At 47.3% G+C, this 27,848-nt stretch overlaps 2 protein-coding genes across 2 annotated transcripts; one reads left to right on the forward strand and one right to left on the reverse strand.

Moving 5' to 3' along the window:
* Positions 1-861: 861 nt before the first annotated feature.
* LOC310667103 (uncharacterized protein) lies at positions 862-6,715 on the reverse strand. Its single transcript, XM_083418837.1, has 5 exons — positions 6,662-6,715; positions 3,594-3,755; positions 2,750-2,834; positions 2,044-2,554; positions 862-1,721 (listed from the first exon to the last, which is right to left on the reverse strand). Exons 1-4 carry the CDS (start codon positions 6,694-6,696, stop codon positions 2,483-2,485), a joined length of 354 nt encoding a protein of 117 aa, XP_083274963.1. The 5' UTR covers positions 6,697-6,715; the 3' UTR covers positions 862-1,721; positions 2,044-2,482.
* A 1,208-nt stretch (positions 6,716-7,923) lies between these two features.
* Positions 7,924-27,713, forward strand: ACKR1 (atypical chemokine receptor 1 (Duffy blood group)). Its single transcript, XM_083418823.1, has 4 exons — positions 7,924-7,965; positions 9,441-9,521; positions 25,301-26,950; positions 27,127-27,713. Exons 2-3 carry the CDS (start codon positions 9,501-9,503, stop codon positions 26,207-26,209), a joined length of 930 nt encoding a protein of 309 aa, XP_083274949.1. The 5' UTR covers positions 7,924-7,965; positions 9,441-9,500; the 3' UTR covers positions 26,210-26,950; positions 27,127-27,713.
* Positions 27,714-27,848: the final 135 nt, after the last annotated feature.

Here is a 27,848-nt window from a genome sequence, read left to right on the forward strand (position 1 = left end):
CAGTCAACATACTCTCCAACGTTTCTCCGATGAAAATAGGAAAGTCCTAAATAATAATAATAATAATAATAATAATAATAATAATAATAATATCATTTATACCCTGCTCATTTGACTGGGTTGCCTCAGCCACTCTGGGCAGCTTCCAAATATATACAAACATAATAAATCATTAAACATTTTAAAAATTCTTATACAGGGCTGCCTTCAGCTGTCCATACCCTCCAACATTTCTCTGGTGAAAAGAGGAATGTCCTAAGGAAAAGAGGACATTGCAGGATCAAATCAGAAACCGGGACAGCTTCTGTAAATCTGAGACTGTCCTTGGAAAATAGGGACACTATTGTATTGTCTGATACAATACATTTTAAAATGCATACATTTTAAGAGCAGCTGTAACAGCACAATGGCCTCTCAGCTCGTGGTTGGCTTAATTCCCGAATTTCCACTCACACACAAGTTAGTGGTTTTTCATACACAACTACTTCATCCTCCTTGCAGGTCAGCAAGAGGCATGATCACAGCCCAAGGGCACATTCCAGCCAGGTAAAGGTGCTCTGCGAAGGTGTGGCTTGGGGAAGTAGGTGTGGCCTATGAAGGGGTGTGGCCTAGACAGAGGCCTGGAGGACCTCCTTTGTCGCCCAGTCCTGAGTTTTCCCACCCGCTCCTCTTCCTTTTTCCTCCTAAGAGAAGGAGTCGTCACTCTAGCCAGCCGACTCTGTAGCTGGATGCCATTTTGAAAGCAGATCAGCCTGCCTGGCTCCTCACTACAGCTTTAATTCCTCCCTAGGTGACTTCCTGGGGAAGGAGAACAAAATCCATGTTTTCCTGTTAAAAAATAATCATCATAATAAAGTAAAGCCATAAAGAGCCTCATCCCCACTGGAGATTTTCCGTTACCTTGTTGATTGATGACCCCCCCCCCTTCCACTTTGCTCCCCCTGGACGCTGTGTGCAGCTACCCATCAGTCACCGGGCTTGAAATGCTTACCGTTTCCCTGACCTGCAGGGGGGCCCATCTGTCATTCTCCATAATAAAACAGGAATGGAGGTTTAATAAAGGAATAAATAGCAGCGGATCACTCCGTAAAGATGCTATAACTTTTATTCCTGGCTATAAAAACGGCGGAGGATGCCAGTGGAGTCGGAGGCAAGTAAACAAAAACGGAGGAGGTGCAACCAAGGCCTAGCCAAGGTGGACGGGAGGCTGGAGCATTTGCCCTGGAATTGCCAAAGGGGAAGGTGCTGAAAGGGGGGTGGGAATATTTGCAGCGGCCCTGGAAAAGCAACCCCGCTCAGCTCCAAAGTGGACCCCAAAGCATTTCCCCATTCAGAGTGAGGGCAGCATGGACCCAGGCGGCCGCGCCATCACTCCGAGTTGTCTTTGCTTGCTCTCTGCAATGCCACTGCATCGCTGGATCTGACTGGCTACGTATTCCCAGTGTTACCATCAGATTCGCTGATGCGATTCCCGATTTGCTGGGCTCGTCTAGCGAAGGGCTGAGGCAGCAACACAACGGGGAAGAATGGTTATGCACAGGCACATCAAAATAAGGCACATACACAGAGAGGAATGAAGAGGGCAGAGGGAGTAGACAAAAGAGCCTGAAATTGTTTGGGAAGGACCCAGAGAAGGAGGAGACTTAGAGAGCTGTGGGAAGTCCTTGCAACTGCCTCATTGGGGCAAGACCTACTGGGAAGAGTTCCTGTGATCGCAAGGTCTGCGCTGTGCAGTGGCGTAGCGTGGGGGGAGCAGGGGGGGCTGGCCGCACCGGGCGCAACATCGGGGGGGGTGCGCTCGCACTCGCAGCTCTCTGCCCCTACCTGGCTCACTCACTCTCTCTCACTGCAGTGCTGGCTGTGCGAATCCGATCCGAGCCGCCGGGTCGCCGCCCACTGTGGAGGGGAGGGTGCCAGGCGTGCGGTGTGGTGCGGTGCGGTGCGGAGAGAGAGCGAGGGACTATCTGGGGGAGGGACAGTGCAGCGGGGGGGGGCGCAAATTACTTGCCTTGCCCCGGGTGCTGACAACCCACGCCACGCCACTGGCGCTGTGTTGGTCTCTTTGAAAAAAGAGTTAACTTCATGGACGCCTCATGTTTTATTGCTCCTGTTTTATTGCCTGACTCTGCCTCCTGACACCCATTGAGCTTCATGGCTGAGTGGGTATTCAAACCCTGGTCTCCCAGGGCTTAGTCCGACACTCTAACCACTATACCACACTGGCTTTCAGATGTGGGTGGCGGTCTCTCCCAGCTCTATCTTGGGATTGCGGGATTTGAACCCGGGGCCCAGATGCTCCTCCACGGAGCTACTGCACTTCTTCCTGGTGTCACACAAGCGGAGAAGAAGGCAAGATCAGGACGGGAGGCGGCAAGGGCAATTGGCTGCTCTCATTGCAGTGTGAAAAGCCTGTAGATGGATGGCTCTAAAAGACACGAGGAGGATAAAGTCCTTACCCTTATAATCGCTGAGCATCGTCCTCTTAACCAGGAAGCCGATCCATAGTATGGATAATATCGCAGCACGCCTGCTGCTGGGGGGAGCAGGGAGGAAGCTGGCCGCAAAGACAAATGGGCTAATTACCGTCCATGATCGCAGTGATATATTCCCAATTGTGGCCATCAACCCGACAGGAGGGTGGAGAAACACAACTTTAAGTTGCCTCTTCAAAGAGCGCGAAGGCTCAGTTGCTATAGAAATGCAGAGATATTCACACAGTTTGCATGTACCACACACACATCCCCCTCACCTTGACTTGGGAAGGACCAGCCTCCACCTGATACGGAAGGAGGGGGCAGAATGCCGGATCGTACCAACGCAGGTTGCAGGAGGGGCTGAGGAGAGAGACACAGCAGCTGCGATGATGGCCGCAACAACTAGATAGAGCTTCCATGTTCAAGGGCAGTCAACACGATAGCTAAATACCAGATACGGGAGCAGGGGCGTAGCAAGGGTTGCCAGTCCCCGGGGCCACACAGAGGGAGGGAAGCAGACAGAATATGCATGCGCGTTCAGCTGCCTAATGGAGTCCTCCTCACCCAGATCATAGCCACAGAGATAGGAAAAGAAGAGTCACTTCATTGTCTGGAGAGGTCACTTCGTGCTTCGCATGGCGAAGATGTTTTCAACAGAGCCCAGCAACGGACGGGTGCAGCTGTATTGACATTTTGTGCCCCTAACAATTTTGCGCCTGGGGCGACTGCCCCTGCGCCCCCCTTCGGTGCTATGCCACTGTGCTGGAGAATAGGCCATGGGTGAGGAGCATATGTAGACTTGGTTGTGGGGTTTTCCAGAAACATCAGCCTAGCCGCAGTTGGAAACAGGACACTGGGGTAGGTGGACCTTTGATCTTGACTAGGGGTCAGCAAACATTTTCAGCAGGGGGCCGTTCCACTGTCCCTCAGACCTTGTGGAGGGGGCGGACTATATTGGGGGGGGGCAAATTCCTATGCCCCACAAATAACCCAGAGATGCATTTTAAATAAAAAGGCACATTCTACTCATGTAAAAACACACTGATTTCCGGACCGTCCGTGGGCCGGATTTAGAAGGCAATTGGGCCTGATCTGGCCCCCGGGCCTTAGTTTGCCTACCCATGATCTTGACCAAACACAGCAGCTCGTTTGCTCTTATGGGACAGGGGCATGTCAGCAGCATTCCTGATGGATGGATTTAATGTATTAGTTGCCCAGCACAAGGAAGTCTCTACACAGGGTTGCAAGCTGCCTGAAAGCTTCTTAAATTCCATCAGATACCTGGGTGAAAAGGAACATAAGAAGAACCATGCTGGATCAGGGCAAACAGGGTCTGGAGGGCCAGGAGCGACATCCATTAATTCATTGCAACCTTTCTGCCAAAGCACCTGAGTTGATTTGCAGTTTTGAGAAGCAGATCAAATGATATAACACATAAAGTTTTCCAGAGAGGGGGCAGCCAGACTGTTGTTGTTGTTGTTGTCAAGGCTAGCCCACCCATGATGCAAAGCCAGGCAACAACCTCGGGCGGCAGGATCCACAGGGGCAACAAATGTGGCCTCCCAAAATTGCATCGCCTGCTCCCACTGCCACCGCAGCTGCGATGGTTGCTGTACATTTCTTGGCACTGCCTCCTTGGCAGCATGCCTCTTTGGCACTGCCACCTCTACAGTGGCCTCTTGGCAAATGTGAAGCACTGCTGGTCTCCTCTCACCTCTAGGGAGGAAATGGGAGGCTGCCCTATGTCGTGTCCTGGGCTCTGTATCCACCTGACATGATTCAGAACAGACCCTTTTCTCCCACAACAGTCTCTGATTCCCAGTTCAGCTGTCACGTAAGGATGATTTGATTCCCCTGTCCCCAAGTTCCCTATGTAGATCTTCACAAAGCCCTTTGTTCCTATTGTAGATCTTTATTCCCACCCCCACCCCAATCTAGATCTTCACTCACCCCTTCTTCCCTGGAAGTGGGGGGGGGGAGAGAGAGAGAGACGCCATGTTGTGGTTTGCCTCAGGTATCAAAATGCCTTGGAACAGCCCTAATTATTATTATCTTAAAAATCTGATTGCCTGCCAACCCACGGTTTTCTGAACAAAGGTTGAAGGCTGCCTTGAAAGAAAATCTAAGGGAGTTGGGTTGGTTTATCCTGAGAGATGACATAATAACCACCATTAAATATTTGAAGGGCTGTCACAAAGATGATGGAGTGACATTGTTTTCTGCTGCCCTTTAGGGTCGGACCCAGACCAATGAATCCCAATTGCAGGAAAGGGGGTTTTTGCTCAACCTTAAGAGGATGTTCCTGGCAGTATGAGCAGCTTGTCAGTGAAACAGACTGTCCCAGCTGCTGGTGAAAATCTCCTTTGCCAGAGGATTTGAAGCAGAAGCTGAATGGCCACATGTAGGTTCCTGTTCAGCTCAGATATACAGGAGCCCGTGATAGACCTGGCATCCTCCTCCATGGATCTGACAGGCTCTTTCCTTCTTCTTCTTCCATCACAGCTTGTGGCAGTGAGTTCCATAAATTCACCACACCTTCCAACCAGGTCTGAAAGCTCCAGCTGGGTCAGAATGCAGCGGCTAGACTGGATGACAACATGTGACACTCATGCTAAAACATCGACACCTGCTGCCCAAATGCTACCAGGTCAACATCTTGGATACCCTAAAGACCACTTGAGGGTCCTTACATCCCAGCCTGGTCACTGAGATCATTCCAGTGTTTCTCAACCTGTGGGTGCCCAGATGTTGTTGGACTACAACTCCCATCATTCCTAGCCAGCATGATCAGTGGTCAGGGATGATGGGTGTTGTAGTCCAACAACATCTGGGGACCCACATGTTGAGAATCGCTGATTCAGAGGAACACTGCTAGTTGTTCCCCATGTTACAAAGACCCAACTGGCTTCAACTAGAAGTCTCTTGGCAGCTTTTCTTATACGATTACAGACCTATGCAGTTGTTGATTCCCCCCCCCCCCTTGAGCAGCCAGTCACTGGGAGGACTGTTCTGTACTGCTTTTAATGCTTGATTTCTTTTTTTGCTAAAATATTTTTTTATATTGCTCTGCACAGCCCTGACATTTTATGAGAGGATGGTTATAAATACTTTTATAAAGCAACATAGAGATATGCTCTCTTTCCTTGGCATATCAAATAAGTCTAGCTTTTTCTGAATTCTAGCTTTTATTTTATTTTATTCTAAAAAAAAAACTGCAACAAAATGTTGCTGTTTGGCCCACAGGGCGCCCTATCTATTCCATTCTCCTTTTTCTCCTTCCCCAACAGGAAGGTGCCCATAAACCTTTGCCTTTGATCACAAGAAGCCCAAAACATTCCAGCCGTTCCTTCTGGGGAAGGTGTTTCTCCATCCCTTGGGCTGCCTGAAACCGTTCTCTTCTGCATCCCTTTCAGCTTCATGTTACGGCCCTTATTTTTTAATTTTGGGGGGAGATTGGGCAATCAGAACCGTACAGGGTTTTCATAATGCGGCTGCAGAACAGAACAGCCCACACAGAATATTTATACCTCCTAATTATGACGGCTTCTGTTATTAGTAGACGGGGGTGGGGGTTGGTAATTAAATAAGTCCAGGCTTCAAGGCCACCTGAACGAAACAGGAAAGGAAGAATCTCTAGATCCTGGGACTCTAAGATCAGGTGCTAGAAACTGGGGGCTAAGATGTCAGGGATGCGCAGGTGCCGGTATGTAGATGGTTGCTGCTTTGTTTTCTTGCGTTAAGTAGAGAACGAAAGACAAAGAGAGCTGACCCAAATTTCCAAGGCATTAACTACACGGACGGCGAATTATATACATACAGGGAGTGTCTCTGCGTAACGGCGGCTCCATTCTGCCACCTAGTGTCCGATGTACACGACAGCCCAGGCCCTAACTCAGAGCTGGGCAGAGGGCCAGCTGTTTTGGCAGAGCCTCCCTTAAGGCTTCTTTTCCAGATGTGCAGAAGCTTTTGCCCCAAACACACCTGAAATAGGAGGAGGTTGCACGCATGCAATAGTGGCTGTGTTAGCAGAAAGATGCGCACGCTTTAACCCCGGAGAGTTTCGAAGCCAGTATTGGCTTTAACACTTTCCTTTCTTTCTTTTTTAATGAAGAAATCCAAATATCTTTTGCATGCACAATGAAAGGAAGTTGAGCAATTAGCTCTCACACCTGGCTTGGACTCAGTACCTAAGAATAGTCTTGTAACTGGGAGAAGGATCCATTTCGTACAACAGCAGTTGGGGGGGGTGTGGAGAGAACCTTTCCTGCTCGAGGGCCGCTTTGTCTTCGGGGCAACTTTCCGAGGGCCACATGCCAGGGCCTGGTGAAGCCGGAAGCAAAAGTGGGTGGAGCAATGAATGGAATTTTTGCCCTCGTGCAGAAGGATAGTTTCAACACGTGTCTTTTTCACCCCCCATAATTTTTTGTTCGTTTTCAAACAATTTAACCAATTCCATTCCATTTCAACCCAGTATCTGAAGTCCCATCCTTATTTCCATGATGCTTCTAATTCAAATCATTTATCTCCTGTCATAAATGGAATATTTCTCTAAAACATATACCCTACATTGGATTCCTTTATCACAGTGGCGTAGCATGGGTTGTCAGCACCCGGGCCAAGGCAAGTAATTTGCGCCCCCCCCCCACTGCACTGTTCCTCCCCCAGATAGTCCCTCGCTCTCTCTCCGCACTGCACCGCACGCCTGGCACCCTCCCCTCCACAGTGGGCGGCGACCCGGCGGCTCGGATCGGATTCGCACAGCCAGCACTGCAGTGAGAGAGAGTGAGTGAGCCAGGTAGGGGCAGAGAGCTGCGAGTGCAAGCGCGCCCCCCCCCAGATGTTGCGCCCGGTGCGGCCGCCCCCCCTGCACCCCCCACGCTACGCCACTGCTTTATCATTCTCGTACCTTAACTTACATTTTAAGACCTGCCTGCCATTTCATTTGGCTATAATATTTTCTCAGGGCCTCGGGGGTCCCTTCCAACTCTACGATTCTTTGATCCTAGGTCCAGTCGAGGTGGGTGGAGTCAGTCCAGGACCCGGAGGCTGAAAAGTCTGCCCCTGGCATTTCAGGGATTTGCAGCCACACAGAGATCCAGCAAGTCTTGCCCTGAAAAGATGTTCTGCTTCTGCGCCCTGGAATGGATCATGCTGAAAACTGCTATCTCTAGGAGCGACACAGAAATTGTTGTTCCCCTTCTTTTTCCTTAACTTCCAGCGACAGTGCTTTGCATACCTAACACTTTCCCTGCAAGGCTTAATTTTTGATGGGGTGCGGTTTTGTTTGGTCTCCACGCATCAGGCAAAAGAGGTCACATATTATGCTTGCTTATTTGCAGAGGGTCTTCTTAAGCGGGTTTCTTCTTACTGAAAAGAGGGGGGGGCGGGGAAAGGAAAGGGAGGTGGGGAAACAAGATGGGCAGATATATGTTGTCATTCCTCCAATAGAGGTAAATCGGTCTGGATCAATAATTCAACACATTCCAAACAGGTTGGTTTGTCCCAGGAGTAATCCGTCTTAATAGTCGCTCGTGGAGATGATAAGTGGTGAATAATTTAGCGCGCACACACGCACACCCAAACACACGCGCGCCGGCACAGGCGCTTCCCCGCTGTAATTAAAGCGTGTGAAACTTCGTTTGTTATACAAAATTATTGCTGAATAATTCAGATCCTCAGTAATTACTAAACGGCGGAGGAATTCGCCAGCAGAAAGGTGCCCCTTCGGAGGCTGAGTCTAGGAGGGATTTGCAGCACAGCCAATTACCTCTGAACCGCGCGCATGATTTAAACCCACCGTGACCTGGGGATTTTCAGACATCTCCAATCTGATTTTTTAAAAAAAGCTTTCATCTATTTATCTTAAACTAATGATTCCTAATATTGTCCTAGGCACTGTCTAAATTAAATACAGGCAGAACTATCCCGGCATAATTTACACCGGGGAGGAGGGGGGCGGTAAATTACGCTGGTGTAAACTGTTCCTGCTCCCAACCCCATTCAGGAGCGTGGCTGGCCCAAGCCTGGCAGACCTGCTATGATCGCACCATCGTTCTTTCACCAGAAGGAGTGGCGAAGGTTTCCTCAGCTATGCATAAAACCTTCCAAGCGATACAAGGCAAGGAGGAAATCAAGATGCCGGCAAATTCTTTCTTTTTTTGTAGTATAATTTTTTTATTAAATTATTCAACCGTTTTCACAATAATCCTCACCTCAGATAGTGACATTGTTTCATAAATTGACTTCCCACCCCCCCTCACTCCTACTTAAACTTTTATATTTGTATCTATTACCGAAAGCTTCTCTATTACAGTTATTCTATCATTTTCCTTCTGTTGCTCTTATCTCGAATCCTGCCCACAGTTTCATTTGACTGTAGTATCTTTTTAAAAAAATATTCCACAAAAGGCCTTCATTCGAAACGCTGCCAAATTCATGCAAAAGTGTTTCAGTGACACCAGATCACTCTAGGGTGGTCCATTACAGTGAATGGGTCAGTCACCGACCGCCCCCCACCTGCCTATCTTCTTACTTGCAATAACCCCAGGGGGTGGTCCTGCCGGTCAACCTGCCGCCTCCTCAGTGTTGCCCCTTGCAGAACTCAGAAGGGAGGAAGAGAAGGATGGGGGACAAACCTAGACTTGGTTGCCTCTGCCTGTCACTGATTCTGGCTCCACCTCTCTCACCAGCCTTCCTTTCTTCCGCCCTGCCAGTTCCAAAGGTCGCCAGCCCTGACTGCCCCATAGGGCTCATGTCAGGATGTCCACATCCTCATTTCCCACCATCACTTCCCCATTATTTACACCCTGGCAACTGTCTCCGGCTTTCAAAGTTCCCGGCAAGTCGCTGGCATGAAAAGTCCTTTGCTTCCTCTCTCCTGCTGAGGAAAGGAGAAGATGAGCACACATTTCTTGTTTTTCTTTCCACCTTCCTTATCTTATAAGAACATTCGCTCGCCTCTCGCAGGCAGTCGGGTCAACAACAGCATCGCCCTCGCAAGACACAGCCTGGCTCTGCATCACAACCATGGGCAATTGTGTGAATATGGTGAGTCCTGCGTCTCAGTGCTGCCCTTCTTCTTCTTCTTCTTCTTCTTCTTCTTCTTCTTCTTCTTCTTCCTCTGTGATCACTCGTAGCCGATTGTCTTCCATAACCACGGTTTTAAGAGTGAGTCCATAAGTGACTGTGGAGGCCAATTCTGGATCCATTTCTCTTAGCACATTTCTCCCTTTCATCCTGAGCATCTTCAAAGTCAATGACACCTTTGGTAAGGGCTGTTCTCCAATTGGAGCTCTCACAGGCCAGGCCTGTTGTCGCTCTTATGGAAGTCTAGACTCTAGAACCATTCCCCTTTAAATAGGGGGTCCACTAATAAGACCATTAAATGGGACCGAGTCTGATTTCAGTCACATCAAAAATGTGGCCCTCTGTTCTGCTGTGTCTGGGGTCCTAGACGTCCAACCTTAAGCCCTACACTGACAGTACCATTTCAGGGTCTTCCTACTAATGCTGAGCTGAAAGGTTTTAAAGAAATAAAGAAAAGTTTTAGGCTTGAATTTGGGGTGGATGAGCAAAAGAGAGGCTGAAATAGCCTTCCTATTTGTGGCAGGGGGCAATGTTATTCTGGGACAGGGCGGGGAACTTTTCCCCCAACTTGTGGGTCTTTCTGGGCAACCTTCCCGGTGGACATAGAAGCAAAAGACGGCAGGGAAAATGGTAATTTCCACCTTGGTAAAGTAGGTTAGGTTCAACATGCACCTCCACAACCTTCTCTATCCTGTGTAGAGGGAAAGCGAGAGGTGTCCTCAGAGTTAAGGACACGTTCAACTGACAGATAAAGGATCCAATGAAATCAGGCCCCAGTTAGCTGCCTCTGCCAATCAGAACAGGCAGCACCACGCTGGAGAGAGTGAGGCCAGGGGACAATAATAATAATAATTTATTATTTATACCCCGCCCATCTGGCTGGGTCCCCCCACCCACTCTGAGTGGCTTCCAACAAAGTATTAAAATACAGTGGTGTGTTAAACATTAAAAGCTTTCCTAAACAGGGCTGCCTTCAGATGTTTTCTGAAAGTCTGGTATTTGTTCTTCTCTTTGACATCTGGTGGGGGGGCGTTCCACAGGGCGGGTGCCACTACCAAGAAGGCCCTCTGCCAGGTTCCCTGTAACTTGGCTTCTCACAGCAAGGGAACCGCCAGAAGGCCCTCGGAGCTGGACCTCAGTTTCCTGGCAGAACGATGGGGGTGGAGACACTCCCTTAGGTATACTGGACCGAGGCCGTTTAGGGCTTTAAAGGTCAGCACCAACACTTTGAATTGTGTTCGGAAATGTACAATGGAGTTCGCCTCCGGGTGCAAAGTCAAACTGCAGGAGAATCACAGCACCTGCTGTGGCTGTAGAGACCGGTAACTCGTAACAGCTGCCTCCTGTGTTGTTTTTGCTGCGTTAGCAGCACTGATGTAACCTCTCAGGGGTGCAAGTCTGGGCGGTGTGCATGAACGTCCTGGGCTGCCCAAATGACAAGACGACCCCCCCTCTTTCCTTGCTGATGTGGTCCAAAGAAAAGCAGAGCAATATGCTTGACACCAGCTTGGCTGCAGGAGTTGCCAGAAGGAGGCATACTCCATGTTTGTGTAGGGCTTGCTCCTTAGCCTATTCTTCCCCCAAAGATGACCCACAAGGCAGCAGGTACAGATTTTTATTCACGGTTTACTCTCACGAATGAACGTAGCCACAAGGCAGCAGAGGTTTAGCTACGGAGTTTTCCTTCTCCTTGATTGACAGGTTGACAAGCCCCGTCTGCCCCTCACTTCCTTCTCCACAGCAGAAGCCACCTTCAGTGCAAAGCAGACTCAGTATAAAGCAGATATATTTGTTCAAGATTGTAGTATATTGGGTGATTTAGTGCTTTTAAATTGGGTTTTAAGAGGATCTTTTACGTGCCATGAGAGAGAAAGATGGAAGGAGGGAAAACGTCTTGCTGAGCCCCCACCCCCCGCTCTGGAAATAACAATATTTATATAAACTAACAAGAAAGCCAGAGAAAGAGGCTGAGCAATCAATCCATAAACACTGAAATATCAATATAGAAAATGACCCTGTTATACGACATCGTTCAAGGCAGCAAACTGCATCGCTCTTGACGACACCCTCCTTAATTTCTGCAGCTAAATTTGCAAGTAAAGCCACTTTGGGTACAATGGCTGGGTTGCTCTGGCAGGGTTCGGGTTTTTGTCTCAAAGATCGCAGAACTGTAGCATTGGGAGGGAGCCCAAGGGTCATCTAGCCCAACCCCCTGGAAAGCCTTTGACACACTGCATAATCCGCTTGCCAAATTTGTTGTTATAAGGTATGCTATTCATAGACTCATAGAACCATAGAATCATAAGAGTTGGAAGGGAATCTGAGGGTCATCTAGTCTAACCCCCTGTGATGCAGGAATATCTAGCTGTCCCTTATGGGAATTGAACCTGTGACCTTGTTGTTATCAGCACCAGGCTTAGTCTAACCAACGGAGCTATAGCAGTCATCAGCCTATAGGGGAAAAGGAGGTTTGCTAGACAAATTCTCAGAGAATAAGTCTATCAATGTTTTCTAAGTACAAGATAGGAACATAGGGAGATGCCTTACATGGAGTCAGACTATTGGTCCAGCTACCTCAGTACTAGGGACGTGGGTGGCGCTGTGGGTTAAACCACAGAGCCTAGGACTTGCCGATCAGAAGGTTGGTGGTTCGAATCCCCGCGACGGGGTGAGCTCCCGTTGCTCGGTCCCTGCTCCTGCCAACCTAGCAGTTCAAAAGCACGTCAAAGAGCAAGTAGATAAATAGGTACCACTCCGGCAGGAAGGTAAACGGCATTTCCGTGTGCTGCTCTGGTTGACCAGAAGCGGCTTAGTCATGCTGGCCACATGACCTGGAAGCTGTACGCCAGCTCCCTCGGCCAATAAAGCGAGATGAGCACCGCAACCCCAGAGTCGGCCACGACTGGACCTAATGGCCAGGGGTCCCTTTACCTTTACCTCAGTACTGCCTGCACTGACTGGCAGCAGCTGTCCAGGGTTTCAGACAGAGAGCGTCTCCCAGCCCTACCTAGAGATGCCACTGGGGACTGAACAGAGATCTTCTGCATGCACAGCAGCTGCTCTGCCACTGAGCGATGGCCTTCCTCTCTCTTCCTCCATCTTCAGAGGAAGTTTACCTCCAATTACCGGCAGGGGAGGCCTGTTGCTCGTGGGCTTCCCTGGGGGGGGGTGCACCTGACTGGTCGCTGTGCAAAACAGCACACAGGAATATTGTTGCTCTTTGGTCTAGAACGAGCCAGGCTCGCTTGCTGGTCTAATTGCTCCAGGGCTGCTTCTGAGTCTTTATTACAACGTGGCTCCTTTCTTTATGCTGTCCTCTGTATTTTACTGATTTTATTGAGTTTGCAATTTAGCCATTGTACTGTCTTTTAACGATCCCGCCCTTTCAAATCCTTTGGAAGCCAGCTTGAGATCTTTTCAAAAATGAAAAGATGGGAGTTTGCAATGTTTCGAATGAATAAAATCAGAGGGAATGAAGGAAGGAAGGAGTAGGAATTGGGGGTGCAAAAGAAGAAAGAGGAAGAGCGCTTCCAGGGGATCTGTTTATTGAGCACTCATCCTGATTTATTTGCCCGGGAGATTAGATGACGTCGGAGCATTTGCCTTTGGGGAAGTTATGCAACGTCGTATCATCACACAATCACTATGCCACACCTTCCCAGTGAATTTCCTTATTGCAAGGAGTCTGGTCTTTGGGGAAAATGGATTTGTTCAGAGCCAAATCCACTTTAACTTTGGCAACCTGAATCTGCCAGTATGTGACAGAAGCCTCACCTCTATTACAGTGGTATCTTGGGTTACAGACGCTTCAGGTTACATACGCTTCAGGTTACAGACTCCACTAACCCAGAAATACTACCTCAGGTTAAGAACTTTGCTTCAGGATGAGAACAGAAATCGTGTGGCAGAGGCAGCGGGAGGCTCCATTAGCTAAAGTGGTACCTCAGGTTAAGAACAGACCTCCAAAACGAATTAAGTTCTTAACCCAAGGTACCACTGTATACAGTGTAAGCACGGTTATACTATTTAAAGAAGAAAGAATCATGGGAACTGTAGTTCGTAAAGGGTGCTGAGGGTCCTGAAGAGATCCCACCCACATTCCCCTCACAGGACTACAGCATGCAGAGTTCCCTGGGGAGAGGGAGCAATTGTTGCACCACTCAGTGGCGTAGCGTGGGGGTGCAGGGGGGGCCGGCCGCACCGGGCGCAACATCTGGGGGGGGGCACTCGCACTCGCAGCTCTCTGCCCCTACCTGGTTAGGGGACGCAAATTACTTGCCTTTCCCCGGGTGCTGACAACCCACGCTACGCCACTGGCACCACTCCTCGAATTTTCACTCTGTGAGGGGATCCAAGGGGCTCCTAACAACTCTCAGCACCCATAAGAAAATGTGCTGCTTTCAGCTGAGCAGTTGATCCGTCAATCACTCCCTAGTTTTACATATGCACTCATGGGGTCTGAACTGGCAGTGATTGACCAGGAACAAGACCTTGGAGGTCATACTGGACAGCTCACAATCATAGAATTCACAAGGGTCATCTAGTTCAACTTCCTGCAATGCAAGAACCACAGCTAAATAAAAATTATTATTATTATTATTATTATTATTATTATTATTATTATTATTATTATTAAATAATTTATTATTTATAACCCGCCCATCTGGCTGGGTTTCCCCAGCCACTCTGGGCAACTCCCAACAGAATATTAAAACATGATAAGACATCAAACATTTAAAACTTCCCTAAACAGGGCTGCCTTCAGATGTCTTCTAAAAGTCAAATAGTTGTTTATTTCCTTGACATCCGATGGAAGGGCGTTCCACAGGGCGGGTGCCACTACCGAGAAGGCCCTCTACCTGGCTCCCTGTAACCTCACTTCTCGCAGTGAGGGAACCGCCAGAAGGCCTTCAGAGCTGGGCCCTTGCAGATGGCCAACCAACTTCTTCTTTAAAAACCCCAACCATCTGAGGGACTCCATTTCACTGTTGAACAGCTCTTACCCTCAGAAAGTTCTTCCCAATGTTTAGTCAGAATCTACTTTCTTGGAATTTGAATCCGTTGATTCAGATCCTACCCTCTGGAGCAGCAGAAAACAAGCTTGCACCCATCTTCCATGTGACAGCCTTTCAGCTATTTGAAGGTGGCTATTGCCAACAAAGGTCCGTATAGTAAAAGCTATTGTTTTCCCAGTAGTGATGTATGGAAGTAAGAGCTGGACCATAAAGAATGCTGATCGCCGAAGAATTGATGCTTTTGAATTATGGTGCTGGAGGAGACTCTTGAGAGTCCCATGGACTGCAAGAAGATCAAACCTCTTCATTCTTGTGGAAATCAGCCCTGAGTGCTCACTGGAAGGACAGATCCTGAAGCTGAGGCTCCAATACTTTGGCCACCTCATGAGAAGAGAAGACTCCCTGGAAAAGACCCTGATGTTGGGAAAGATGGAGGGCACAAGGAGAAGGGAACGACAGAGGACGAGATGGTTGGACAGTGTTTTCAAAGCTACCAGCATGAGTCTGACCAAACTGCGGAAGGCAGTGGAAGACAGAAGTGCCTGGTGTGCTCTGGTCCATGGGGTCACGAAGAGTCGGACACGACTAAACGACTAAACAACAACAACAACAATTGTACCACCTTCTCCAGGCTAAATATACCTGACTCCCTCAACCATTCCTCATAAGGCTTGGCTTCCAGACCCTTCCGCCCTCCTCTGCACACGCTCCAGCTTGTCAATATTTTCTTAAACTGCGGTGTCCAGAACTGGACGCAGTACTTGATGAAGGTGTTGGCTGTGCAGCAGCTGTGGGGGGAAAAGGCAAATTCCATGCAAGGGATCATTAGGAAAGAAATTGAAAATTAAGCTGCCAATATCACAATGCCTTTGTACAAATCTATGGTGACGCCACACATGGAATACTCTGTACAGGTCGAAAAGTATGCTGTGGAGATGGGGGCAAGGTTCAGAAAAGAGCAAGATAAATAATCAAGGGGTTGGATGAAGGCAAGTTACAACATATTGGGCTTTTTAGCATAGAAGAAAAGCCAAGCTGGAGGGGAGAACACAAGAGGTGTGGGAAGAGAGCACAGACAAGATGTTTTCTTCCTTTTCCGCAACACGAGAATTCAGGAATATCCTCGGAAGCTGGAAGCTTCCTAGAATGGTAGACATTACATAGAATCATAGACATTCGACCATCTAGTCCAACCCCCTGCAATGCCGGAACATGCAGCTATCCCATAAGGGGCTCAAACCTGCAACCTTGGTGTTATCAGCACCACGTTCTAACCAACTGAGCTATCCAAGACAGACCAAAGAAAATACTACTTCACACAGTGACTAGTTCAAGTATGAAATCTGCTCCCATAAGAGGCGGCAATAGCCATGAACTTGGGTGGCTGAGCGTTAGATTAAACCCATGGAGTATTCAGCTATCAACTCGTCATGATGGCCATGTGCTCTGTCCTCTGTCGAAGGCAATATGTCTCTGAATGCCACTTTCTGACAATCAGCAGTGGGGAGAGCTGATGTTGCACTCAGGGCTTCTCATCTGCATCTGGTGGGGGAAGAAAATCTTGCATTTGTATGTAGAGAGAGAGAGAGAGAGAGAGAGAGAGAGAGAGAGAGAGAGAAAGGAAGGAAGGAAGAACAGAGGGAGGGAGGGAGGGAGGGGAAGGAGGGAGGGAGGGAGGAAGGAAAGGACAGAGGGAGGGAGGGAAGGAAGGAAGGAAGGAAGGAAGGAGGGAGGGAGGGAGGGAGGGTAAGAGAGAGAGAGAGAGAGAGAGAGAGAGACAGACTTAGGCTAGCTTTAACCAAAGTCTGGTTGAGGAAAAGTTGGATGAGACCAGCTAGGCATCTCATTCCAATTCAACCCTGCAATCTTATCTGAATCTCAGGAGACCTAGTGAAAAATTGTTCCATCTTCGTTCACACTAGGAAGGAGATCCCAAGGGTGCAGGAAGGAAGATTATTATATTTATAAAATAGCCACTCTTCACACGCTGAGGCGATTGGGGGGGAATATAAATGAAACCATTTTCATTCAGCAACCAGTATGCAGACCTAAATCAGCGCTTAATTTCTACAAATTAGAAATAACAGGCCTTCAGTTTGCCTGGAAACCTCCAGTCTCTGATCACCAGAGTCTCTTTAGAGAGGAAAACTGTGTATTAGCAATGAGGAAAAAAATGCATTCTGCTTTGTTCAGCTCTGACTTAATAGGGTTGAGCACTTTCTAAAGCATACTATTTAAAAAAAGAAAGAAGCACAAAGGCTAAGGCTGCGAGCCTGTAGCCACTAATCTCAAAAGACATGTGTAATTTGCACTGTAAGAGAATGATCTAGCGCAAGGGTTTCCAAACTTGCCCCCTCCCCGCAACCACTTGAAAATTACCGAGGGTCTTAGCGGACCACTTAATGGTTTATCTGCCCATTGTAGCAATTGTAATGGACTGTGCTGCGTGATTTATAATAGTATTTTATTGCTCCTTTTAGGCTATAGTCAACTAATGTTTACTCAGAGTAGACGCACTGAAATTAATAAGTATGGCTAATATAGATCTATTAATTTCCAATGGGTCTACTCCAAGTAAAGGTTTAGTTAACTATAACTATTTTTTGTTTTGCATTTCAGTGTGGATTCAAACTGTAACACAATAAATACAAGAAATGGAAGAAGCAATGAAAATGTAATTAAAAATCAATATAAATATTAAACTGATAGGTGTGCTATCTCCCATCTACTACCGCAAATTCACAGACTGAGGCTGGATCTATACAGATATTTTTTTAAAAAACTGCTATGAAAAAAACACTATGGAAAAATATAGCTCCCAGTGCAATTTACCATTGACTTTGGATCGCTGCTCTACAGCGCCATCTGGTGTCACATTTTTATAACACATTTATAACGTTATAATTGACCTGTGTAGTGGAGTCCCCTGTGTGAATGAATCTCTTGTTGGTTTATTTGGGAATCCCCAATCTAGGAGTGTTTTAGTTTGAATCTTGTCTCTGCCAAGCACCCAATAGGTAGCCTTGGTCAAACCTCAGTTTCTCCCCCTCACCACATCTGTCATATGAGGAAAATAACAGCAGCCTACCATGTGCTCCATGTCGATGTCTTATAAATTAAGTCTGCATTTCTGCATTTGTTAGATTTTTTATAAAAAATGCATGAAAATGAGATTTAAAAATATGTATTTACTAGGGGTGTGCAAGGGCCTAAGATTTGCCTTGAATCTGTGTTTTTAAATAATAATAAAACCCAATCTATTTCTGAAGCACTCTGTTTTCTCCTTGATCTGTGATTTAAGTTCCGAATCACTCTCTATATAATATAGAATATAATAATATAATATAAGTTCTATGTTCCTCACTCGTTCTTATGGCAGATCTAAAACTATCTATGCTTTCCTTCTTTTGGTATAAGCAGATGAAATTTGCAGGCACAGGAGCTCCACTCCTCAGTGGATTGCACCTGCCAAATAGCAGGCAAATAGGTTCAGGAGCCTTGAAATAGATGAGGTTAAAAAGGGATTACCGTATTTTTCTGTGTATAACATGCCCCCATGTATAAGATGGCCCCTATTTGGGGGGACTCCAAATTAAGAAAATGGAGGGAGATTGCCCAGAGTTGTTGAGCTCTTCTTTTTTTTCTTTTTCTTTTTTTGAGATTTTCACAAAAAAACAGAAAACATACAACAGAAGAAAAAAAAAGGCATATAAGAATAGACAATGAACACTCTTATCTATCAGTGTTTAGTGTCATTCACTTATTTGCACTGCGTTAACACGCATTGTGACCTCCCTCCCCTCCTGCTGCGGTTTTCTTACATTTTTTCTTCTCCTGCAGTTTCTATGTCAAAAATTTACGCATAACAAGGATTATGTTAAGCCTGTTGTAGTTTTTAATTTACCACAATTACTCTCAATATAGGTCACAAATTTACTCCACTCTTCATTAAACTTTGTTTCTTTTTGGTGTCTGATTTTGTTTGTCATTCTTGCCAATTCTGCGTATTCGAATTTGCCTTGTTCTCCAGCCCCAGTACTGCATTCTGTTATGTTTGGGTGAACAAAGAACCGCATCACAAAATCCAGACAAGTATTAAATCCAAAAAGTAATTTCATTCTGATCCACACATTTGTCCAAGAGATGCAAATCAGGCCAGGCCACGTCAGAATTCACAAAATTTGGAATTCCTAAATTCAAATGCCCATTACTGTATTGTATTGTATTGTATTGTATTGTATTGTATTGTATTTGCGATGTGCAAATATTACTGACCTACTGTCGTCTTCTGCTTCCGTTGTTGTTTTTAAGCAACGTTCTAAAAATAAAAATGGATACGTGGATCAGTTTTTAAAACAGAAGTTTCATACACAGTGCTTTGCAAGCAAGAAACACATGTTTATATTCCAGTTGTTATGAAATGCAAAAAAAGGTGTGCTTTCATCCAGGGATGATAACAGAACTGCCAGACCCTGAACTTGGGAACACGGAGAGAAATACCTTTCCATTATCCAAAGATAACTACATTTCACTTCACACATCAACAGAACTATTCCTCTCCTCTTGGACACGCTTTTAAATAGCTGATCGCTGTCTCCATCCGCTCTGCCAAAACTTCCCTCCCCTAATTGCATAGAGCCCCTGAGCACTACCAGACCCTGAAATACATCCCCTGACTCTTTTCCTCGCACTTGAGCTGGTGAAACATCTTCCTGCCTCTTATTCTCTGCAATCCCGCCCCGGCAATAGCTCAAGGTACGATAATTGTCCTGCCCTGTGTTGCTAAATCTCTTAAAGCAACTAAACTGGTTGCTGGTTGTTTTCTGGGCCCAATTCAAGGTGCTTTCTTAGACATTTTAAGCCCAAGAAGGAAATGTTATTCCACACTGAGTTGAGCTGCCTATGCTCTAAAGCCAGAAGATGGGTGGGCCTGATGGTCCTTCCTCAGTTTGAGGAGTGTGGCACAGAGGCCCAGGAAAGGGCCTTCTCAGTGGTGGCTCCTCATACTAGCCCTCTCTGGCTTCATCTCTTTATACTTTCAGCTGGCCTGTTAGGACAAACCTTTTCCAGCAGGGTGTTTTGAGGAAAAGAGACCCAACCGCTGCCTCTAGTAGCAGTAATAACCACTGTGGTATAAGGGAAAAGGGCATATTTTTATTTACAACACCACCGTTGTTTGCTGACTTGTTGCTATGTATGTTTTAAAGCAGGCACCCCAACCTTCAGCCCTCCGTATGTTTTGGACTACAATTCCCATCATCCCTTACCACTTGTCCTGTTAGCTAGGGATCATGGGAGTTGTAGGCCAAAAAACCTAGAGGGCCGCAGATTGGAGATGCCTGTTTTAAAGGATTCTGCTGCTTTTATTTATTTCCCCCCTCTATTTGCCTGTTGTAAACTGCCCTTGGGTTGCGCAAAGGGTGTTCGTATGGTCAAAAGAACGAGTCTAAATGCTTAAAAGAAGATAAAGGTGGCAACAGCCTCTGAAACGATGAACCCAGTTCCTGCATTAATGCAACTGGCATGTGCTGAATATTTTTCTCCCCCACCCCCCAATGGAAAGTGTTTTCATGAGAACGCAAGTCCAGACAGGGCAAAATTGGCAGCCTTCCTAGGACAATCTCTGAGTTTGTTTGCACTGTGGAGTCACAGGGGAGACTGGTCCTGCCAGGCCATTGTTCTCAACTGTTAATTACCGTCAAAACAGAAATAATTTGTTTTGTTCCTGGAGAGTCTGGTGTGGATTCTGTGATTAGAGGAGGCCTTTCCTCCTGAAGCTGTGTGTCTTGTCGCCGTCCAAACGCATAACAGAAGGAATTCACTTTCCAGAAGATGGGGGGCGGCAATTTTAGCTTAGCCGCGGGGGGGGGGTTTTTTAGGAACTGGAAAATACCAGCTCTAGACCAACCCAGGGAATACCCAACCCAATCCTGTCAGCTTCCTCCCCTTCCTTGGGCTCAGTCTTGCCTTTGAGCAGGGAGAAGAATGGGGACCAAACAGAAATGAGTTGGTTCTGCTGAGGGCTGGGCAGCCCATGAGGTGGACTGAAGCCGCCATCTTGGGTGGTGGAATCCCATGCTACAGCTTCAGGTCAGATCTCACCGCCAGCCGCTGAGCAAGGCCTTGGCGAAGGGCGCAGTCTCTCTCCACCTCACCTCAGGCAGCGAAATGGGACAGGCCATCCCTAGATTTGCCTGCCATTTACCCTGGTTCCACCTCCTGTTGGGCTTCCTGCTTTCTGTTCTATCAGTCCTAAAGGAAACCAGCCACCAACTGGTGTTTTCTCTTTCTTGGTGATTTACGTAGGTGGACCTAAGTTACACTGGGACCCTTTAGGAAAGCTCCTTGGTGTAGTGAAATGGGTCCATTTGGGAAGCTGCTAGACTATGCTGAGTTGGATAAAATGACTGGGAAAATTAGATACTTAAGAGACCAAAAGTTCACAGAAGACTGGGGAAAATTTGTGGAATATCTGGAGAGTATAAGTGATGGTCAAATAACGCTAGAAGGATTTTAAAAAGCACTGTGAAACGCGAGAAGTATTGTTAAAAGGGAATAGAAAAATAAAGGTTTAATTAATGACAATACAAACCTAAGAAATGCGTAAATTAATAATGACTACGAAAGATTTACGGAAAAGCTGAAGGAAGTTCAGAAAAGAAAGATTTTGTGAAAAATTGGATATGAAATGATTGTATGATTTGTTTTTGTTGTAAATTAATAAAAATTATCATAAAAAAAAGAAATGGGTCCATTTGAGGCCCAGGGAGGGCATGGCTGTACTGAGATTGTGCAGAGGCTTTTAGAGTCTGATGCAAAGTCACAGGCCTGACAGAAGCTTTCAGGCTATCTATCAGACCTGTTGCACTGACATCATTGCCAAAACTCAAGTTTCCATTTTCATAGAATGGTAGAGTTGGAAGGAATCCTGAGGGTCATCTCAACTAAAGCATCCATTTTGTCAAAGGTTAGCCAACTGACAGACTGCTTTGCCCACACTTTATATTTCCTGCTACTTGCTAGAGATGAAAATGGATTCAGTTTGCCTCCAAAAGGCAGGCTTCTCCTAATCTGGAGTTTCCAAAACAATCTGAGAACTGAAACACAGCCATCCCTTGAAATTTGTGCTTGCCTGAATTTTGCAATGTAGTTCGCCGGCCAAAAAAGGGGGAAAGAAACTGCATAGTGCTCAATAGGCAGCCTATTGGTGAAAATAATGCATTGCATTAAGGAGGATTGCTTTGCAAACATGTATGTTAGGCAAGATTGCATACAGAAATGTGCACATCCAGAGAAGTTTGCACTAAGATGCTGATGATTTCCACGGGGACCTAAAACAAAACCTGCAAACTGGTGTGGAAATGTGGCTCCCCCATCTTTGTTCCTCCTGGTCCTCTGATCCCCCCTCCACCTTCTGCAAGTTGAACCAGTCTCCAAAACTTTGCTCCCCTCTTTCCCCAGGCCACCTAGTATGCAACAAACAGAACTCCCAGGCAATTTGCTTGTTTAAGAAAAGGCTAAGGTGGGAAATAAATTTCCATTAATTCAGAGCCGCAGTCTGACAGGAGAGGCATAAAGTTATCAAAGCAAATATGAAGGAGGGAGGCTCATTTACATGCTAGCTGAGTGTGTCCTTCAGTGATGACTTTTTGGACCAAATAGATCTACTGCTCCTTGAGATCTTCAAGCCACGTGTGTGTGTGTGTGTGTGTGTGTGTGCACGCGCGCGCACGTGTGCGTTCGCATGCACACACATGCGCGCACACGCACACACACACACATTTTCCTACACCTTTCCCCACAAAACGCTTCCCTACATCCAAGAATGCCTGATCAGTCTTTCAAAGGCTTAATTTGTGTAAGGGATGCAAACAGCTAACTCTATTATTATTATTATTATTATTATTATTATTATTATTATTATTATTACCGCCCTATACTTGAAGGTCCCAGACCTTTATTTGACACCAGAAGAAGGAGCACTCCAGCCTGCCAATGCCCTCCCCCTCCTTAGTCTCAGTATTGCCTTTTGCATAACCTGCAAGTGTACTGAGGCGAAAAGGGGACATCCCATTTTCTATCGCCAGAGAACGGCAGCCATTTTGGTTGTTGTGATCTCATGTGATTTTACTGCGCTAACCCCACCCCACCCCGCAAAAAAGCATCTTTTTCAGGGCTGCAACTTTGTGTGGCGCCCCAAAGCACGTGTTTTTGGGTTCCGTGCCTGAAAGGTGCTTTGGGTAGGGGGCATGGCAGAAAATCACACCAGGTCACAGCAACCAAAATGGCTGCCATGCTCTCATGATGATGGAGTCCCAGATTTAGGCTCCAAAGTATTGGAGGGTACACCTTTGCAGAACTCAGCAGGGAGGAGGAAGACGGGGAGAATAACTAGAATTATTTGCCTCTCCTGCCATTGGTTCTGGCTCCACATTCCCTTTTTTGCATGAAATTCCCTTATGCCAGCGCCGTTTCCTGCTGCTTCCCACTACTATTCCGGATTGTTAGATATCCCATAGACTGTTCCCGGGACAGGTGAGGCTGCTGATCCCTTATTTTCGAGGCTGCTGATCCCTTATTTTCAAATCTGAAAGTTGACAGCTATGCTCTGGCTCCCCTTCCTGTTGGGCTCCCTGCCTTCTGCCCCACTGGTCCCAATGGGGCACCATACATCACTGCACAAGCCTACAATTAGCCAGGGCCCGACAGATATAAGAGGTGGTCTCAGCTGCAAAGCCCATCTTTCTCGGAATGGAAACAAAGAGAAGTTAAGTCAAAAGCTACGAGCAGAGAAAATTGTGGCCCTGCCTTTCAAGCCCAGGTAGCAGGCATCCCTTCCCAAATGCAATTACTTTGGGTGAATATGACAAGCAAAAAATGGATGCCAAGCTTCCCATCAACAGCCAATAAATCCAGCTCAGGGTGGTTTATGACTCTCCCTCCCTGATCCTCCAGACAGAAATTGACCTCGAATGTTTATATTATCTTTAAGTCTGGAGAAACAGGGAAGCGTTCGAAGTACGGGTCTGCAGGAGGAAACAAACTTCATTTGGCGGACCTCAAGAGGGCATCCCTGAGTTGTTCCCCAAGGCCAGCAGGGACCAGGTCCAGAACTGCTTTGCTTCAGCAAGGCGGCTCCCAAAGCCATCCTTTCCAAAAGCCAAGGGAAGCCACTTGGCTCAGGCAGCAGATCAGGCAGTGGAGGCTGGTTCAAATGGGACCAGCCATGGTTTTCCCTTGGTCAGCCGCCACCTGCCTGCTTCCTTTTTTCCCCAACCAGGCTCTTCTGGCCAGCTTCCTCCTCCTTAGACTCAATGATGCCTTTCTAGAACACAGCAGGAAGATGGAGGAAGAAGGGAATGGAATTGGAATGGCTCTGCCTGCCATTGGCTCTGCTCTGCCTCCACCTAATTTTTGACACCCTGCCTCCCCCCCTGCCAATGGACACCAGCTGCCACTAAGATTTGGTTGGTTGGTTGGTTGCAATTCGATCCCATCTTATTTCTGCAAGAAGCTCAAGGTGGCATACATGGTGTGTCCCGTCCCCCCCATCTCATTTAATCTCTACCTCTCTTCATATGAACCAACCCAGACTCTGCAATCATCCTCTGAGGCCCTTCTCTTCGCAAGAGGTCTGGAGGGTGGCAACACGAGAACAGGGCCTTTTCTGCAGTGGCTCCTCAGTTGTGGAATTCTCTCCCCAGGGAGGTTCACCAGGCGCCTTCATTATACACCTTTAGGCACCAGGCAAAAACGTTCCTCTTCAAACAGGCCTTTGGCTGATTGACATGTCAAGCCCTTGTGGGATGGGAGGAGGTTATTGGTTTGTTGTTGTCCTTAATTTTATTGTGTATTTTGTGGTTTTATATCTTGTATTTTTATGTTGTGAACTGCCCAGAGATCTATAGATGAAAGGTGGTATACAAATAGAATAGAATCAAATAAAATAGCCCTGTGAGGTAGGTGTGGCAGAAAGGCAGTGGCTGGCCCAAGGTCACCCAGGGAGCTTCATGGCCCAGTAGCGGTTTGAACCCATGTCTTCTAGGCCCTAGTCCAACACTCTAACCACCACACCACACTGGAGGCAGATCTACACTCATGGTTTTTAACGTTCGCAATGCATTATGTTTAACAGTCATAATGCATTATTAAAATGTGACACCAGAGGTCTCTGCGGAACAACCAGAAACCAGGTAGACAGTGTTTCAACTATAGACTCAGTATACTTCTACGGACTTTCAAAGATTGACAGACGTGTGCTCATTTGATTTCAAATATATTAGAGAATTTACAAGTGTACACAATTTGTTTTTGTTGTATATTATGCAATAAGAATTGCAGTGCTATCTGGTATGCTGGTCTTCGTGTTGCTTGTGTCGTTTGTTGGCTCTCAGGAGAGTCAGCAAAGGAACATAGGATGCTGTCTTAGACTGAGTCAAGCCGCTGCTGGTCCAGGTACAGTATTGCCAACCCTAACTGGCAGCAGCTTTCTGGGGCTTCTGGTAGGCATCTCCCCCCGCCTAGAGACACCCTTAAGGATTAAGCTTGGGCCCCTCCACATGCAAAGCAGATGCTCCACCCCTGAGCCAGCTACAGACCTTCCCCGTCCAACTGCTTCTGGTGACATCATCCATGCATTTGCGTTTGGTTGAAAATAGTTCTGCTTATTTTATTTTTTTAAGGGTGCTCTCTAAACCTCTGTGTTGTGTCTCGCCCTTTTTTCAGGAAAGGAGCCCAAGCCATGTCCTGGAATCTGCAGACTTTGCAGACCTGCTGGCCACCTGGACCGAGTATTATCCCTACGAAGACACCACGCTCGCTGACAGCGCTCTCCCTGCGCCCTGTTACAGCACATTTTGTTCCTCGGTCGGCGGCATCATCCCGACGTTCCTGGTGGTAGCCAGCACTTTGGGCATCCTCGGCAGTCTCGCCCTGGCCATTGCCTTGGTCATGTGCTTCCGGCTCTGGGAGCAAACCGGGCTCATTCTCATAACGCTGTCAACTGCCCTCTTTGCCACCATCTTGCCGTTTTTCGCGGCCGGGATCAGCTGGGGCTGGACCTTTGGGGACGGGCTCTGCCAGGCGGCACAGGCCATGAAGTATGGGTGCCTGTTTGCCCAAGGGCTCTTGGTGGCTGCTTCTGTGTGTCCAACGCCCAAGGCCGCCCTTCCTGGCTGCCTCTTGCCTCTCGTTCTCTGGGTCACAGGCTTCCTGCTTGCAATCCCCGTAGCCGTGATCCATGGCACGGGGAAAGACGGGGAAGCAATATGTGCCCTGAGACAGGCACCTGAGCTGCTCTGGTGGTCTCTCACTCACCTCATCTTCTGGATAGCTGTTTTCTACATCCTCCCAGCGGGGGTCGCTCTGGCCAAGGTGGCGCTGAAGTGGGAGAGGGCTGGGTGGCACCCGCCCGCGGTCATCGCTTGGCTCTTCTACCTTCTCTGGGCGCCGTATGGAGTGGCCCTGATCCTGGACAGGCTACTGCAGATGAACTTGCTCACCCATACTTGCAGCTTGCAAGAACATCTCACCTACTTCCTGGGGCTATCCGAGGGGCTGGGGGTTCTGCACGGCATTCTGTGCCCCTTCTTAGTTCTAGGGATGGTCATCCGTCACCGAAGGGCTGCCCAATGAGGCAGGCAATAAATTCATGGGGGGGGGGGTGTCCAGCTACAATCAACAGAGCTTTAATCTACAGATCATTTTGCATCTGCTTCTGCCTCTACAACAAAGCCTAGAGGGTGGCGGACTTCCTTTGAATTTCCTAGTAGCCAAGCTTGCTGAATAAATAAAGTTCTGCAGTCAGGCAATCCCAATTCTGCTTCCAGAAATGATGGATTCTGAGATGTGAATTCTGCAAAAATGGGCTATTCCGCCTCTGGAAATTGAAGCGAGGCCACATTGTGCAGGGGTAATGAAGCACATGCCATGTACCACAAGTGTGGGAATTTTATTCAGACACCCTTTCAGCCAGTGACAGACCTACATTTTGGGCGCCCTGAAACTTTAAATGTTATGAGGACCACTTTGCAACCAGCAACAAGGTCTGGGTAACCACTGTTATTGTTAAAAAAAAATTACTACTAAACCTCAGATTTTGATTTAAATTGCTGTACTGGGCTATCTCACATGTCCTATGCCATGTAGTTTTCAAGTTGTGCGACTCAAATTGGGTCTAGCAGACCCAACCTTTTCAAGCCACGTGGACCCACCTTGGATCAGGCTGTGTCCTGGACGATGTCTGGTTTTCAACATCATGATATATCTGCAGCTAAATACCACGCTATGCTGATATATCACAATATCTGGAATGTATCTTGGCTGCTTCTTCCTCCCCACCTTAGGGGAGGGAGGAGCAACCGAGATACATCACCAGTGGCGTAGCGTGGGTTGTCAGCACCCGGGGCAAGGCAAGTAATTTGCGCCCCCTAACCCGTGGATTTGCACCCCCTAACCTGTGGATTTGCGCCCCCTAACCCTAACCCCCAGATGTTGTGCCCGGTGTGGCTGGCCCCCCCTGCCCCCCCCCACGCTACGCCACTGTACATCAGCAAACCCAAGCTCCCATAGGAATCCCAGTTCATTCAAATTGCTCAACAGGAAGCCTCCCGCCCCTCAGCTGAGTGAGCCCCCATACCATTCCAGCTTGTGTGAGCCAGAGGGGGAGGGGCTTCTTCAAAGACGCACACAAGGAAGGAGATGGAGCCCCAGAAGGCCCTCACCCAGAACCTTTCTCCGACTCTCTCTGTTTGCCTGCCTGCCTGTGCCTTTGCCATCCACAGGAAATTTGAGCTGGCGCAATGTATTGCCAGCTCAAACTGTCTGGAACCAGTATCACGATCTGAGCACCGTACTGTTTTCATTTATTTTCAATTATTTATTTATTTGATTTTTAAAAAATAAATACGTAAACGTACTTTTTTATAAAAAAAAAAATCAAAACCCAAACATCAAGATTGCTCTGAATCTCCTGACTCCACCACCCCATCCCTTCCATGGGTCCAAATAATAATATTTACAAACTGCATATCAATACTTGTCCAAATTTCTGTCCTTCCAAACTTTCCGGTACTTTTGCAAGTGTGATTAAAATCCTGCTAATACAATGGTCTCGTAAATAAATCTTAAACTTTTCCCATTCTTTTTTTTAAGTTCTTGTCTTCTTGATTTCTGAGCTTCCCAGTTAATTTTGCATTTCGGCATAGTCCATCAACTTGGTTTGCCATTCTTGTTTAGCCGGGGTCATTCCTTCCATTCATCTCTGGGCTAGCAC

This window comes from Podarcis tiliguerta (assembly GCF_965153285.1).
Source record: "Podarcis tiliguerta genome assembly, chromosome: 16".
Classification (NCBI taxonomy): Eukaryota; Metazoa; Chordata; class Lepidosauria; order Squamata; family Lacertidae; genus Podarcis; species Podarcis tiliguerta.